The sequence below is a fragment of the Dendroctonus ponderosae genome, unplaced genomic scaffold, assembly GCF_020466585.1.
Source record: "Dendroctonus ponderosae isolate FM_Combo_2020 unplaced genomic scaffold, Dpon_F_20191213v2 Dpon_F_20191213_6, whole genome shotgun sequence".
NCBI classification, from domain to species: Eukaryota; Metazoa; Arthropoda; class Insecta; order Coleoptera; family Curculionidae; genus Dendroctonus; species Dendroctonus ponderosae.
Window position 1 is genome coordinate 10,572,724 of NW_026018814.1, and position 16,893 is coordinate 10,589,616.

The 16,893-nt window shown below is 32.4% G+C and overlaps 1 protein-coding gene across 8 annotated transcripts; it reads left to right on the forward strand.

Annotated features, from left to right (window-relative positions):
- Nucleotides 1-469: 469 nt before the first annotated feature.
- On the forward strand, nucleotides 470-15,320 carry LOC109536838 (tubulin polyglutamylase TTLL5). 8 transcript variants are annotated; one of them, XM_048667677.1, is made up of 16 exons: nucleotides 471-571; nucleotides 1,102-1,257; nucleotides 3,046-3,213; nucleotides 7,860-8,028; nucleotides 8,141-8,258; nucleotides 9,952-10,194; nucleotides 10,487-10,651; nucleotides 11,047-11,158; nucleotides 11,487-11,686; nucleotides 11,746-11,978; nucleotides 12,036-12,255; nucleotides 12,367-12,570; nucleotides 12,703-12,859; nucleotides 13,065-13,215; nucleotides 13,313-13,396; nucleotides 13,450-13,538. In XM_048667677.1, the coding sequence occupies exons 2-15, from the start codon at nucleotides 1,130-1,132 to the stop codon at nucleotides 13,394-13,396; spliced, it is 2,352 nt and encodes a 783-aa protein (XP_048523634.1). In that variant the 5' UTR covers nucleotides 471-571; nucleotides 1,102-1,129; the 3' UTR covers nucleotides 13,450-13,538. The 8 variants fall into 8 exon arrangements, with proteins under 8 accessions (XP_019758804.2, XP_048523634.1, XP_019758799.2 ...); XM_019903240.2 differs by lacking the exon at nucleotides 13,313-13,396 and adding an exon at nucleotides 13,783-15,320 and having other exon boundaries at nucleotides 472-571; nucleotides 13,450-13,616; XM_019903241.2 differs by lacking the exons at nucleotides 471-571; nucleotides 13,313-13,396 and adding exons at nucleotides 732-815; nucleotides 13,783-15,320 and having other exon boundaries at nucleotides 13,450-13,616.
- The last annotated feature ends 1,573 nt before the right edge of the window (nucleotides 15,321-16,893 follow it).

Here is a 16,893-nt window from a genome sequence, read left to right on the forward strand (position 1 = left end):
ATTACTCATAGGTGAATATTAAATTTGGCTCAGTTATACTGAGCAATACGTGCAGAAATAATGCCAAATTTGAAAACATTCGGTGCACAAACAAAGAAAGTACTAAATATAAATTATTTTAAAAATCTAAATTCAAGGGCTGCTTTTTTAACTTTGGAGATTGTCGGACACGGTCTATTTGCCACTGAGTTTACGGTACTTTTTTCTGAGATACCTGTATATATCGGGAGGCATAAACGGTTCCAAGCCGCAAGAAAGCTGTCCAACACAATCCCGCCAAACACAATCGATAAAAATAAAGTCAATAAAATTTGAGATGGCCTTTTTATTGGGTACAGATAATTATAAAATTTTTAATATAATCGAATTGAACCTTTAACGTGAAGACGATATAAAATTATTTCGCAGATTGCACGATTTGTTAACGTCGCGGCAATTTTTTACTTTCAGTTTCATCGGACATTTTGAAAATTGTCAGCTTTTGTTGTGACACCTATCAGCTGTGGTAGTGAGTTCATAAAATAGTTCCCTTATCTTGTTAAATTTAAAGAGAGTTTAATTGAATTAAATGGTGAGTAAGTTTTCGTTAAGTCTACACAGATGAAATACACCAGTCTTCCAATTATGCATCTGTTATAGCGCTTAGATAATATTAAATTAATTATATTTGAAAAAGTACTCAATTAACGAACACTGGCAGCACTGATAACAAAGCTATTCAAATAAGATTGTTTTATTTTAAAACGATAAAGCTCTTTATCAAAACTAATTTACTGGTTTGGAGTTGCTTTGGGAACATCATGTTAATAAAAAAGGTAATTTTGAAAAAAAAAAATGCAAACATGTAAAATGGCGAACCAGACAAAAATGAATAACTTTGAAGGATTGTCAAAAACTCAATTCAAAAAAAAATCTGCGAGAAAATAGCAAAATTGCCAGTAGTATGTTCATATAAATTTACAAACATAGCAACCAAAATGTGAGTACAGTAATTCATTATTGAACCATTAATTATACTTTCAAATGGGGCTCCTTATTTGGAAGAAAATCATACGAATTAAGGCAGTCTTCTTTAGCTTATCCAAGGTCTGTTTGTTTCAGTTTTAGTGCAACATTCACTTAGTGAGCAATGGAGAACGTAAGCGATACTATGGAGGAAAATTCTAGTCAAAGTTTAGATACTTCAACCGAGTCTCTCAAGTCTGAGGAAACTGCCAGCTTTAAAGGTGATAACGACGTTCGTGATAAGTTAGTTAGGTAAGTAATGTTCAAGTTTCAACCCAATATTATATCACATTGGTTGCATCTATGCGAGTCAGTAGGTGGGTATTGCTTACCTTATATGTTGATGGACCTTTGCGAAAAGAACCGGCATTATTAGATGTAGTGATATCGGGTGTCCAAAAATTGTATCTTCCACGCTCCGCGTTTGGACTCTTCAACCAAAAAAGTCAAAAATGGCTTGTGGAATTTTCGAAAATTTCCTCCTTGCGAAGTTACTGGCATTTTAAATATCGCAGTAAACGTATTTTTGCATATCAATTTTTCATATGGGTATCAAGCTAAGGATAGTTTATTTAAAATCAAACCATTCCGATAAAGGCAACACTACATTTTTCCCAGATATTAAACCCCAGAGATTAAAAGATATTAAACGCCGAGAATTATGCAAATTCCTGACCAAACATATTACGTACTTTTTTGGAAGATATTCGTTTACTGGAACCTCAAAGTATGGTGAATCAACATAATGGAACGCTTGCTGATTATGTTCAAAATGTTTGCGATATTTTAAATTGGCGATTTCAAAATAAATCTTTAATCACTTAAGTTATTCTGTATCACAGAGCATCAGAGAAAGATAAGCATAAGAGAGCATAAGATAAAACAATTAATTTTCAAAGTGAATTAATTATTCAAATATTTTATGTCATTAGAATACTACAATTCTTGGAATGTATACATTAATTTCATTTTGCATAATGCGTGGGACATCACATATTTTCATTCAGAATTACTGTACAATTTGCATTTGACCGTTTTACGTCTAGACGCCTCAAATTCCTAGTTATTTATTTATATGAACGCTGTTGTCTGTTTTTTATTCCGCTATTTCCGCTCTACCTATTTTATTTTTATCTTCGTTTCTAATTATCTGTTCTTAACATTGTCAATACATCCATTACCATAACGGTTTGAGGGTGGTAGATAGTCAATCTGATTGGGCTTCCATTGTCTTAACGTTGTTTAATCATCGTAATCAGAATTCCAATCGTACTGTTCGGTACCTCCCAACCGAAACGTGATTTTTAACGGTCTTTTTAAGACAATGGGAAGAAGTTCAATGAATTTTTCATTTAAGTAATTGCCATCATTATCTCGTTATGAAAATGTCGTTACTATTATCGCAATATGTGTTTGAATATTGAACTGACACATACAAGTGATATTGGATTGGTAAATATATTATTGTGTATGAGATACAGCATAAATAAGCAGGAAAATACTTGGAAGTTTTTAGATGTAAGCGTTTGTTTCCTGAATGTAAGTAGAGGTCTAATGCCGCATCCAGACCTAACGAGCCGAGCCGGAGTCGCGGCAAATGTTTCGTCAAAACCCCGACAGACCATCGATTTTCAGTCGGTGTTTTGACGAAATATCAACGGAATTGGCAGTGAATCAGGCTCGGCTCGGGCTCCGCTAGTTAGGCCTGGACGTGCCATAATAAAGCTGATCAATTGAAGTTTGCTGAAAGGTTATGGTAGTCCGATTTCAGTTGAAATCCGATTTCAACTTTGTTCTTAAGCATGGTCCAACGGTCAAGTGGCAAACTTCAAAATCATACAAATTTATTTGTGATTTTTAAATTTTTTACGTCATTTTCATTTTATTATACGTAAATATCAAGGCTTCAAAAATTAATGGTATTCCTCTTTCGTTCAAAAATAAAGCAAATGTGAATTTAGGTTTAATATAGGTTTTTTTACTTAATGTGGGGTCACTTTTAGTATGTTTACCAGGTTGTTTATACCTTTTCAATTTTAGGCAACTTCACAAATGTAATGGAAACACATGGTCTGAATTTGAGAATATTGGAAACCCTGGATTCAATCCTGAGTTTAACAAACCCCAGTCCCAACCCAGCAAAACCGTCCTGCATGTCTGCCAATCCCTCAAGAACCTTATTCAGAGAGATGCTAGTGAATCTTTCAGGTTACTAGACATTTAATTATATTTTGTTTATAATCATTATAAACACGGGCATAATGCAACGAGTCCCGCAGGCAAACTATTTACAAATTTATCCTTCCTATTGATGAAAAAAATATAATTCCCTAAATATCAGCTACTAAAAATAGCACCGGAAGTGTGTTCACTGTTTACCCTACAGTATTTGGTTTATTTTCGTTTATTTTGTATCAAGGACTAATGGGAATGTAGAACTTCTGCGTTTTAAATTAAGTGTAAAATAATTCAATATTTTTTCAAATCCTTTTTTTTGAGAAGTTTGAATATTAAGCAACTATACGCCTTTTGTTTTAATTGGCGCGATTGAACGCAGTAGATTTGGATTTTATTAATTAATGTTAGGATTGTTTGCAATTGTTTCAATGTGCCCAGGATGTTCCTTGAAAGTAAATGTTGTTACATCACTTCATTGCTATGTTCTTCACGAAGCACGAATTCACATTCATTAAATGTAGTGTGATGGTCAAATTCGGACAATCAATCATTATTTTCAAGTTTATTGAACTGTAGGCGAAGAACTGTTAGCTTAATATCCGATGAGACAATTTTGATCAAGGCGTTCACAATCCCGTATTATTTATTAATTTTTTTTATCGTGAACATATTGTGACTGTTATAAGGGCAGAACCAAATTTTTTGAAAAATCCAGTCTTTGTTTTTAAGAACATTTATTGATATAAAGCACTGCATGTTCTTTCCCGTTCTCCTTAATTATTTCATAATTTTCGCTACCCGTGGGTCTGTATTTTGCCTCCTTTGAACATAATGAAATCGATAACTAGTTGTAAGTAGTTATATAAAATGATATTCTTAACTATGACATGCCATTATTTAAATGAAATAACCTAATGTTTTTATAGATTCTGCTGGTAATAATCACATATTGATATTGGCAATTCGTGACGAATTACTGTGCGTGTGTGATTTCTGATTTATTAGAACCCGATTGAATTGAATGGTAATTTTATGCAGAAACTTCCAGGTATAATAAAGCATTGACAAAACAAGGGCAGGAGTTTTTTCCCGGAATTTTTCTGTCAGTTTCGTGCGTTTATAATAAAGAGCTCTATAAAGGGGGACTGAGTAGGAATTACATTTTTTGGGCTGAATTAAAATTATTTTTTTCATTGAATATTTACTGGAAAACCAAGTTGTACTATTTGACCTGGAAATTTTGCATAGTTTTAATCGTGTTTAGTTTTTTCAAACATCGAATCTATGAAATATGCATGCGTCCTATTTTTTTTTGAGTCAATTGATAGCATTTATGTATATTTAAATTGCAGTCGCGGGTATGCCATTTTCCATGTTCCATTTTTGCTGTGTTTCTATTTATGTGTCTAATCATTTACGTTTTTTAAGATGGGTTTACTTCATAGCATTGAGTTCAATGTCCGATATAAGGACTGATATAAGTTCTGACATGTACACATTATACGCAGACCAAAGGACTTAAAAATGTTCTTTCTGGGCTTAACAGAGTTTTACTTCCAAAAATGGGTACACATTCTGTAAAGTTATTCGTGCCGTTCAAATATTTCATTTATAGTACTTGTGGTAAATTTTTATTAGCATTGAAAACCAGTGTTTTATTTATCTTGCTGCTCAACAACGTTTATAGAAAGTAAATGATGACACTGTAAATCTATACCTATAAAATTTCTACTGCATTTCCCACATGTTCGGTAAAAACAACTTCTTGTATCTGTTTCAAACAGGGACAACCCGTATAGTATATCACATTGGAGCGCTCAACCGTACAGTTTCAGCCACCCCGCGTAATTTATTAGGTAATAAACAGACAGGCCACGGACTAATATTGAGTCAGTCGAAGAACATCAGTTTTCCTGAAAAGTTGTGGATTTTTCTGTTGCGGAGTTGTGCCGCGCGCGTTTTTTTTTGTGTCAAAGTTTATGGTTTTATAAATACTGACCTGACCGATGAAGTGTTAGAGATAGATGTATTCTCGATTAATCCTGTTAAATTGTGATTTATTGTGTTTTTTATTTTTTCGAAGAGAATCTGTTTCAAAGAGTTTTGAATCACCTTACTGGAATTATACGAAGTGAATTTAATTTAGTGATGTTTTCACAATTAAAATGTGTCCTTTGTTCTTATTTGAATATTTTTCAATTTTCTGATCTTGGTGATTAATAATTTTAATTTGTGTTAGTTTAATTCTACACCTACATAATGCTGTTTTTCGGCATATAAAATGTGATTTACGTATTGTCCGAATTCATTTTCACCCAAAGTGGTTTAACATCTCTCATAAAAACAGCTAGAAAAACATTTAGTTATGGTTTACTTCCGAAGAAACAAGGAATCTAGAACAATAAAAAACATGCTACCGTTCAGTTCTCGTTATTGACTGCTCTAAAAATAGCGCTCCTTATGCATATAATTATATCCTAATGTCCTTTCTGAAAAGGTTTTACCACTGAAAGGCAGTATAACAATTCCTACTAATTAACGCTCTCTTTCTTGAATCGTTCTTTTACAATGCCGTCCTTATATTGTGGCTATATCTCCTTGATGAGTCAATTTTTGGAACGTTACCCTCTATTGTAGTCTAGAGTATGATAGACTAAAGAAGAATTAGAAATTAATTGAAAAAAAATCGTTGAATTCATCCGTATTGTATGGCTTCGTGTTCTTCTGGTAATTTCTTTGTCAAATTGCAATTTTTTATTGCTTTGTTGCATAGCTTGACAGATTTTTTTATGATTTGATTGTTTTGATTCTTCCGTAATCCTAGACTATGGCTTAATGGTTGCAAATCGATTCTATTCTAGCTAGCAGGATCATTTTATAATCAATGTCTATTAAGAGCGGTTTTGGCTGCATGCTTTTCAGCTATTAAGACTGAGCGCAATGTAATTGCTGCTTCCGAGATTAGCTGAGTAATAGAGGCAGAATTTCCATGTTTTGCCCAAAACAAGCGCAATTGTTTCAATGTGTACCATGCTTATAAACTAGTGGTTTCCCTCTTAAAGGATAATTATCTTCATTGGTTGCACTATTGGCAACTTGTTATTTTCATGCCTTATTCTAGTACAAATTATTTGTTACGGCTTTGATTTATGTGCCTTATGTGTTTTTAATCATTAGTGAACGTATAGTGAAAGTTTGCAGAATGGACGTATAAAGAAACAGAACAGATTGCAATTTGACAGGAATTCTTCAATGTGCGTTAATGATTTTGCTAATCTATTTTGATCTGATGAGTAGAAAGTCATATCAAGCACGAACAGCGGAATGCTAGTTAGTTGCTCATGATTCATATACTCAAAATATGCCTTTAAACCGAGAATGTTTTATTTCTTTCATTTCATTGTAAATTTTAAGTGACGAAGTCTTAATAATCCCGAGTTTCTAAAAATACATTGAGCTTCAGCTGAGAAGCTTGCGGTTCAGACTATTTGTACACAATGAGGTAAGTGTCGACATGCAGTCTGATGATTATCGTTTAATTAGGCATTTTTGTCAACAAAATTTTATATTTTAATGTTTTTTTGTATAGAAAGTAAGTGAAATTATACAAATTATTCAATTTACATTGTCCCGCCATTGTGCCAAGCCCAAAACGAACTGTGCTTTTTTTGCGCTTATTTTGATCAGTATCTGCTTCGAAACGAACGACTGGTGGCATTAATTTTATCGTTAATTAAAGGTATTGTGGCGATAGGTAGAGCAACATAAAAAAACTGGGTTACTGCGGTCTGCAGGCTTGTGTATGATTCATAGAATTTGCGAAACAGATTGGCTGCGAGGAAAAAACAAATTTGCAATTTACTGAGAAATGAAAGTAAATATCTATTTCTTGATATTAATTGCATTTTCCATCAGCATAATTTAAAAAAATAATTAGTTTAATTATGATGTTTTAGATATTTTAATTAATCATTTTCTTATGCCTCCAAATGGCCAACGATTTGGTGTTTTGTTCTTTAAAATTCTTCATGTCTTGGCCAAGTTTGTGATGTTTGTTTGATTCTGTGGCCCCAATAATGTTTTCTTTAATTATTACGAAACCCTTACCGTACACCCTACGAGTGAAAGCAGTACAAACATTTCTGGCTTTAATTGATCAAATTTAACATGCGACAAACTCACAGAGGAAAAGGTAACAGAAATTTTCATATAACACAATTATTTATTTTTAATATTCATTTCATCATCTACCTGGATTTGAGAGAAATCTGGTTGTAAAACTGACTTCGTGATTATTTATTTATGCGATAAAATATTACCAAAAGCGATTCTCGTTTCGCGATAAGAGAAATTATTCTTTAACGTTCACTAGTTTTAACTACTCTTTTTTTTGCTTATTTAAAGTTATTTAAATCATATTGAAAACTTCCTCGATAACACAAAATCGTGCCAGGATTATAGAAAGTAATTTTCTAGGGCCGAAGTTTGAATTTTTAGGTTTAAGCAGACCTACTTAGGGTTGGCGTCTGTTTTTTTGTATTTTTCATAACTGGCTTCCAACAAAAAAAAACTAATTTTTGTATTCTACTGTATATGTTTGTTTAATACTTTAAAATACTGTATTATTTCCATGTTCTTATTGATAAAAAAATTTGCACTTTTAATGTGTTTTCCAGTTCGTCTATTTTACCTTACGAACCCAGCATACCGTCTGACCAGTGGCTCTTAGGAGGTCAATTGGGTTCCAGAAATGCCATTTTAGTATTCAAGAGTTCTGCATTGGCCAATCCTACCACTAGGTCAAATCAGGATAAACCAGGTCATAAATTACACGTGACTTATAAGGTATTGATATTATCTTTTTTATTAATATAATTAAAATATGATTTGTCTTATTAACCCACATTTATTTTGCGATAGTTTTTACTTTATGTTTTCACAAAAAGTACCTCTCTAGGTGTTACAAGCTGAAACAAAGTTATTATCGAAACTCCTAGACTGCCATGGAATTACTGAGGTTCCACCGAATTCATCTGATTTTAATTTATTATGGACTGGTTCCCACCCAAAACCAGGTAAGCTTTTAAATATTTTTGCTGTTTCAATTTCACTCCCAACTGATTATAAAAGTTATTTTCCAAGTAAAAAATATGAATGTGTAGATCTGAAAAATCGATATTATCTACGTACTTTGTAAATATCATTATATCATATTATTGATTGGTAAACCACAATTACGGTAATATGGTATAAACCGCAGTCATCCACAACAGTCCTATCAATTTTCCCAAGCTTACATATTTCGCTCGAGCGCCTTTGTCCATTGAATAAAGTTGCATGCTTCAATAAGCCAGCATATCAAAACTCTAAATAATAAATTGAAATAAAATTGATTGTGAAGAAGGCAACGTCTTTCTATAGAAAAGCAATCAATTTATCAATATCGTATAGACATGACAACAAATGCAATGCGATTTTAATCGCAGTCGTTACAAAATTGTAGTTTAATTACATGTTTCCGCTATGAGTCAATTGTTTATTTATGTAACCCCCTCGGTAATCTACACTTTAATGTTTTTTAATAACAATAAGACAATTGCAATTGTTTGGGTAATTTAACTTTACGTTTTTTCAGCACAGATAAAAACGTTTTCATCTTGACGTTAAAGAATTACTTTACAACAAAGTATGTTATGTATTAATGTTTGTATGATAAACGTCTTGAGGGTAATAGTACAAGGGCTTCAAAATTAACGATTTTTTAGAAACGCTTATTTAAATTTTCGCGAGTTTCAAAACCGATCGAAATATTTTTGTAACAAGCTTGGACTATACGACAATATGGAAGAATATTTATCGAATAACAAATAAAAACGATTTTTATTCGGTTGCACTATACTTGAGTCGATTACTTTCCAATGCATTTATGAATCAAATATTCATATTCAACAATGCAAAACACTATGTTTAAGGAATCGTGGTGATGAACGCAAGGAATACATATTCTGTAGTAAACCAAAGAAAACAGTTTACTTACGTTTTTATAAATTATTTAGTTAGTTTGTCTGTCTTTTGGGAGGTATGAAGGTGGATGGGAACCGTTCAGAGGCCCAAAAGACAGTTGCTTAGTGATTCAATATAAAAATCCTTATCATTGTATTTTCTTGTCTATTTAAAAAAACTGATTTTTTCGTAATTTGCTATGTTTTTTTAATAAATTCTTTATCACTGAATCTTTGTGAATAACGGCTTAATTTAGAGGACACTTCTGCTATTGAAGATGTGTTTCCGTCTTTGCAATTTATCGATCTATTGGTGTCGTTTTTGTTTATTTTTTTCGAACCATACGAACTTTTTCCTTATTCCTTTGTGCAGCGCCGTGAAGACGAATTTTGAAAAGTGCAGAGAAATTTAATTTCTCTAAAAGCTCTGCCAACAATAACTTTTAATTCTTGGCAGTGAAACTTGCATTTTGTCAGGGTTATTCATGGCCGACATGGAAGTTGCCGACAAATATTCGTTCTGCAAGTAATAAATTTTGCATGAAATTGCTTTTAGGTATTCACGTTAGGTGTTACTACCATGCCAGTGCTTTTTCTTTTTTTATTAGCCATAATATGATATTAGGCCAGCGTTTAAATAATCGATACGCCACTATTTTCCAATAAACATTTTTTCGTAGTTTTTATTTAATTACTGCCATAAATTATGTTTGTAGTGTTTTAGAATTTACTCATTGCATTTGATTTTGTAATAATTTACTTAAAGGAACCCTACGAACTCTAGCACCACACCAACGAGTAAATCACTTTCCAAGATCGTACGAATTAACGCGCAAAGATCGCCTGTACAAGAACATCGAAAGAATGCAACATCTAAAGGGCCTAAAACATTTCGATTTTATACCCCAAACTTTTGTAATGCCTACGGAATTTAAGGAGTTGTGCTCTACGCATCATCGAGTGAAAGGGCCGTGGATTGTAAAACCAGTTGCGTCCAGCAGGGGAAGAGGTACGTTTTCTATTTAAAAAAAAATAACTATACGGTAATTAGTTGATTGACTCAAGGGCATGACTTTAAAGAAATTTTATGCAAGTCATTTCCTTCAGCAGTTTTCATTTGTCTTATTGTTTCGAGGTAGGTACAAAAAGGAAGTGATGGTCGTTTAGTTAATTGTTTGATTTATCCGTTTTATGGTCCTTTTTGATTCCTTGTGTAGTTATTGTTACCAGTTCAAGGAATAAATATTTAATTGGTACTAGAATTGATTTGTTATGCTGGATAATTGGTATTTTTTTTAAAGGAATTTTTATTGTGGAGTCTCCTAATCAAGTGCCTCTGGAGGAACCAGTTGTGGTTGCCAAATACATCTCAAATCCCCTTTTAGTGGCTGGTCACAAATGCGATTTGAGACTTTACGTTGTTGTTACGAGTTTCGATCCATTGATTATTTATATTTACGAAGAAGGTAATATAATAACTTATCTTGGAATAGTAACTTTCAAAATAACATATATTATTACATTCAGTCCCTGTTACTTTATCTCCAATAATTGATTCATAATTGAACCTTATAATTACTTTGGTGTGAAAAATAATTAACTTTTGCAGGGGTATTTTAAATGCAGATGATTTCATTTTTACATTTTTTTCCGACAAGAGCGAAATTACTTATTGCGGATTTATTTCTTACTGATTCTTTAGTAGATAATGCCGCTTGGAGACAAAGATCAGGGCTTTTTTACTCATAAACCTTATGAACAATAATTAGCAGATTTAATGCTTTCACTAATTTAATATTTTTCTCAATGCAGTTTTTTCCAAAATGCACAAACAGTATAATTCCTTACTAACATCATTTAGGTCTGGTGAGATTTGCCACTGTGAAATATGATTCTAGTCACAAGCAATTGTGGAACCCGTGCATGCATCTCTGCAATTACAGCATTAACAAGTACCATAGCGATTATGTAAAGTAAGTATTTAATACTTAATTATTTAGTGGATGGGCTATTAATTTATGGGATATAAATTTGAATAAAACCGTTATTTATCGGAACAACTTGTTGAGAAATGAAAGGTTGCAAATCAGTTAGATTTTTATTTTAGATTAATTTTTCTATTGTTATGAGTAGTTAGGGTTATCAACATGATATCTGCATCTACACATATCGATAATCGGTTATGTTGTTAGTGCGTAAACTTGTAAGAAGTTTATTGTGAGTTATTTTTTTGTTTCTCGAAATAGTTGGACGGGATTTAGTTAGTTTGAAGCTTAGTTTTTAGAATAAAATGCATTTTAGATCGGATGATCCTAGTGCGGAAAACGTTGGACACAAGTGGACTTTAAGCGCACTCTTACGCCACTTAAAATCGGAAGGAAAAGACACCACTCTGTTAATGTCCCAAATTGAGGACATGGTTATTAAGGCCGTTTTATCCTCTGCTAATTCTATTATTTGCGCTTGGAAGATGTTTGTGCCACATCCGAATAACTGTTTTGGTAAGAGTGCAGATCTACATATTTATATGGAAAAAATGTCATCGCTTTCATACATTTAGAATTGTATGGTTTTGATATCCTGATTGATTCCAACCTGAAACCTTGGTTGCTTGAGGTGAATTTGTCGCCTTCATTGAACTGTGATAGTCCACTCGATGTTAGACTAAAATCTGCTATGTTAGCAGACTTGTTAACTCTTGTGGGGGTTCCCGCGGTTGATCCGATTTTAAGACCCACCAGTACTGTAAATTTAACCAAGGGCAATTTGGGACTGAAAATGAAACTTAGTAATGTGAGTTTTTACCAGAGATTTTATTAATTTTTTTATATGAATTATTTTGTATTTCAGTGTCGTAGAGTACATTCAGCAGACGGTCTAAGCAATGTTTCGTTGTCAAAAAAACAATCTTCGACGGTTTCGACACGACGAATTTCTTCAGCCTCTCTACAGCCCACTCCGGAAGAAAGTAGAATTGTTAAGAATGCACAGGCTCAGTTTGATAGACGCGGCGGATTTGTCCGTATATTTCCTGCTGTGGATAGTTGGACTAGATATGCCCAGTATTTAGGTAAAAATTTTACACGATTCATTCAGTATGTATGTTTTATTACTGTTTGATATCGATTATAAATTGTTTGTTGATTACGCATTCCAAGTGATTTTCCTTAAAATTTTTCAGACCCTGTCACCGGAATTCCGATATCTGGCATAGTTTCAAGCTCCTACAATGTCACTAATGCACATAACTTCAATATGTCTCTATATTCTCATTTGTTCCCTGATATGCCGGCCAGAGTCAATAGATCTAACGAAAAACAACAAGCGCGCGCCAAGTTTTCATCGCTGGATAGAAAAAGAGAGTCATCTTTTGACAACAACACATGTAGGTATTTCTTCGAACTACAAGTAAGTCGATACATACATTAGATGTTACCGTAGTTTAGCGTTCAAATGCACTTTTATGAATCAGGATTAATATTTGATTAACGATTTTAAAGTATATTCTTATATTCAGTTCCACCGAGGATGAACGGCAGGCAGGACAGGTATGAGAGGGCATTAAGCAGGGGTCATAAGCAGGCCTTAGTTTTATGTAAAATTACGAAGGAATCGCAAAGTATAGAGTTACGAAAGAAGATTATCGATATGCTGAAGTGCGGCAAGAAAATTACGTAAGTGATTTGTGAGCAATGCAATTTTATTGTACACTTGACTTTTTATTATTTCCACCATTTCAATTAGCAGTTTGATTTCATTCCATAGTCTATGCACATATTTGGCTGTATTTCACACAGCTGGAAAATAATTACATGGAAGGCCAACCAGCTGCTTTCATAGCGAATTATATCTTATTTTAATCTTAGTGACATGTTTTAGACAATGTGAAGCGAGAAAAACATTCAGTCAATATTTGGTTTGTGTACTGAAAAAGATCGTTAGCGCACCAGATCAGGACGATCATGTAGAAATCGTTTTAAAGTTTCTGCAAAAAGCCTCTAATTATTTGAGAACACCATATAGTGTTAAGGTAAACCTTCGTTCTTCGCCTTTGGCAATAGTAAACAACAACGTATCAAAAGAGTCTGGTTTTCAAGGCTTTTGCTTGAAAATGGTGAGTTTTTCAGGCTTCTAAGCTATCGTGGAAAGAAGAATTGGAAGAAATTATTTTCCGCGACGGTCTAAAAGCTCGAAAAATTGACCAGATTTAAGTAACAAAATACTGGTTTCGCGTTTATTAAAACCTAAAATGTTCTTATTTTAGGCCCCGAGTACAAAACTGGAAACCAAAGATAGAGCAGCAATAGTTGCAAAGCAATTGAATGACTTTTTGTACCTTTACAATAGAGAAACGGACATGTTTGTAGATAAATCAGAAAAACCGAGCCAAATACCCAAAGATTTGTATCAAGAGTTCCTGGAGCATGCACGGTAAGCATCTTACCGTTAATTTAAAAATAATTATTTGAGTTGGGATAATTACTATGCAACTGTTTATGAATAAATAAAAAATTGCTGATTTTTTTAATTCCCACGATTCATATCACTCGATCTGATTGCAAATCTAGAAATCCTAAGAAAATGTTTCTATTTTCAGAGAATGTGATTTAGAAGAAGTTCTTATTTATCAGACAACTCACGTTGTGCCAAATTATAACGCTTCTCCGGGTTTTCAAGGTGTACTTAAATGTATGCCGAACGTATCAAAGCAATATGGAATTAAACCACCGTACAAGCAGAACAAACTTGCGAAAGTTAAAATTGCAGGTAGTTCGTGATATGTAGATGATATATTTTGTTCCAATGGCAAAGTTCACCTTTAACGCAATTGCTACGCTAGCGCTTTAGAAGAGGGCTGCATATTTATTTTTTTACAATGGCGTTTGAGATGTCCCATTTTCTAACAAACGCAGGCAATTAAAGAAAATTAAGTATTTTTTTAATGATAAGGTAATTTTTGTAACGTATTTTTGTACTTATTTTTCACCACAATAAAGTAGGTTTGATGTTATTTTTTCTCTGTATGGTGATGTTTTTGTGAGAATGAGTTTAGTAAGTCGCTTCGAAGCGTGCTTAACTTAGCTCTATGTTACTTTTCTAGTATGAATTTTCTTCATACTTCTGTGATATACGTACAACTACATCCAAGTTATTAGTTTGTTATTTTGTGTATATCATTTTAGTAAAAAGTAATCGTCATCTTTAGTATTTTAATTCGACTTTGAACACCTTGCATCTTGAAGTGTTGTAATGGAAATAATTTATAGTAGTTACGAGAAATTAAAATACTATCATTGCAGTTGGTTGTTATGCTTCTTGCTTACGTTTGTGCTTTGTATGTTTTGATTCAAGTGAGTGGAGTGTCTATGAATCAGTGAAACTAAAACTTTGAAATAAGGTATCATTTATGCGAATCATTGTGTTGAAAAAATCCGTGATTTCAGTACATGCCAAATATGGATTAATTAAAACTACATTGTCCTTAACGATATTTGGCAGCATCATGAACGCTAAGGGTTCTTTGGACGCTAAAAGAGCAGTTTATAGATTATTTTGATCATTGTGTTATATTCCATACCTGGTAGCTTGAAACATTTTGAAATTATAGTTGGAAGTATATTACTACTCTTGAAATGTATGATTCATTTACAAAGTACCTAGATTTTCCCATTATTATAGTTAAAGCTGTTTTGAATTTATGTTATAATTTATTCCTGTTTGTTTGCTCAGTATTTATTGCTATATTTGTTTGATTATGTTTTGTTATTCCTTTGCTTTTATAGGTTTAATATTATTTATTAAAAGAAAAAATTCGACTGCACAGTCAAATGGCAGCTAAAAATTCAGTTACAAGGGAATTCAGCTTAGTTATAAACAAATGTATTATTGTATATGTCGATGTTCCCATATGTATTTTCGTACAGGGCGAATAAGTAAAGACGATGAATAACATTTGAGCCAACATTTTTAATGGACAAAGAAGTACAATTTTCTGTTTACTCGTCGGTTTTTTCTCGGTCGCCCTGTTTATAAAATAGCTAATGGCCATACTATTGCCAGTTCGGTAGCTTGAATTTGATAGTGCTGTTTAAAAACTTTACTTATTATGTTTGAATAAAAGTTTTCGTCTTGCTAGTTGCTGTTTTATTAACCCTGAGAGAGTCGAAGCAAACTGCAAAATAAAAGTGTTTCACTAAATGAGACACGCTGACTGAAAAAAAACGCAATCATCAGATAATGTTTTCCAGATATAGTTTTCCAACTTTCGTTAATTAGCGAATAAAAAATGCTGTTACTTTTTCACAAGAATAAGTCAATTATGTAATTAAACGTTCTGCCATTTTACTCTGGATATATATTTTTGTTTGCGAATCACTTTTGAAAGAAAGCACTTATTCATTCTCGTTGAGAAAACTTACTGCTTTTTGTAGCAAACCACATTCAATAAATCACACGTTTATTAGCTTTATATGTTCCCCATTATTAATATAATGTTTTTCAAATCTACAATTAAGATGTTTAGTTGCTGAAAAGCCAATGTGAGCTAAGTATATAAAAAAGTGCTTTTAATTAATAAATTGTCAGTTTGTGTTGTTAGTTGTAAATTCGAACTGCATTTTAAACAAAGAAGAATTCGTTTATTTCAGACTGTTAAATGCAAGCAAAACTATAAATAAGGTGAACGATTGAACTTATTCATAATATTTGAGATTAAATTATAAAGAATATATAACTATAAACTATATAAATAACTTCCAACTGCTGCTCCTATGACTTTGTTTTAAGTATCAGATTAGTAGCGAATTTCGAAAATTTACAGAACGTTTGTGTTGTTGAACTATAATCCAAATTAATAAACAACTTTTCAAATTTATCACAATTGCGTGTGTCTGATTACGTTTTACATTAAATCTTATTTTATTTTAATTTTTTTATGTATAAAAACAACTATTTTTAAGATAGTTTTCGGACATTTTATGCACTACTTGTATTACTCCGGAAAAGTCGACAAGAAATGATACTAGCAAGTTTACTGACTTCTTATTAGGGTGAAAGTAAATAAGATGGAAGATGAAATAAGAAAGCGACAGAAAAACGTGATGGGTTTTCGAATAAACATTGAATTTAATGTGGAAACTGACTTAAAATTATGCGATTTGGTTCTTTCTTCCTATACTGTTTGAAGAATGCTTAATCCTGATTTCACTTAACACAGCTTAAGCAAAAAAATTGATTGATCGTTCTGTAATCAATTTGTTTGAAAACATGTGTTTTAAGCCTGCTCTAAAATGGGACACGAGAAGTTTTAAACTTTTCGAAGAAAAATAATCGGATAAAAATATACTTAACTCAAAGTAAAACAAGGAAATGAGTTAAAATAACACAGCAAATATTTTAGAAAATTAATTCAATGTCAGACATACCGATTTCAACTTTTGATATGAAGAAAATAAAAACGGATTTAGTGTTTTGATTTTGTAAAAGTACGTTGGTACATGACAACAAAATTGAAATAATTTCTGTTGGGAAATGATAATGAAAGTTGCTGGAAGAGTATAATATTAGTAGAAAATATTATTACCTTTCAACATTTACACAATCACAATCTCTAAAGTTAATTGAGCCAAAAATTTCATGTTGCAAAAACCTCAACAATTGAAGAACAGGGCAACTTACGAGATGGAAATACTATCGAAAACCGACAGGA

Bases quoted from the DNA above. Each gene is read 5' to 3' on its own strand.
- LOC109536838 (XM_019903240.2), top strand. From the start codon at position 1,130: ATGGAGAACGTAAGCGATACTATGGAGGAAAATTCTAGTCAAAGTTTA. The intron at 8,029-8,140 runs GTATTGATATTA...GTACCTCTCTAG, and splicing joins AATTACACGTGACTTATAAG to GTGTTACAAGCTGAAACAAA. The intron at 13,216-13,449 runs GTAAACCTTCGT...TTCTTATTTTAG, and splicing joins GAACACCATATAGTGTTAAG to GCCCCGAGTACAAAACTGGA.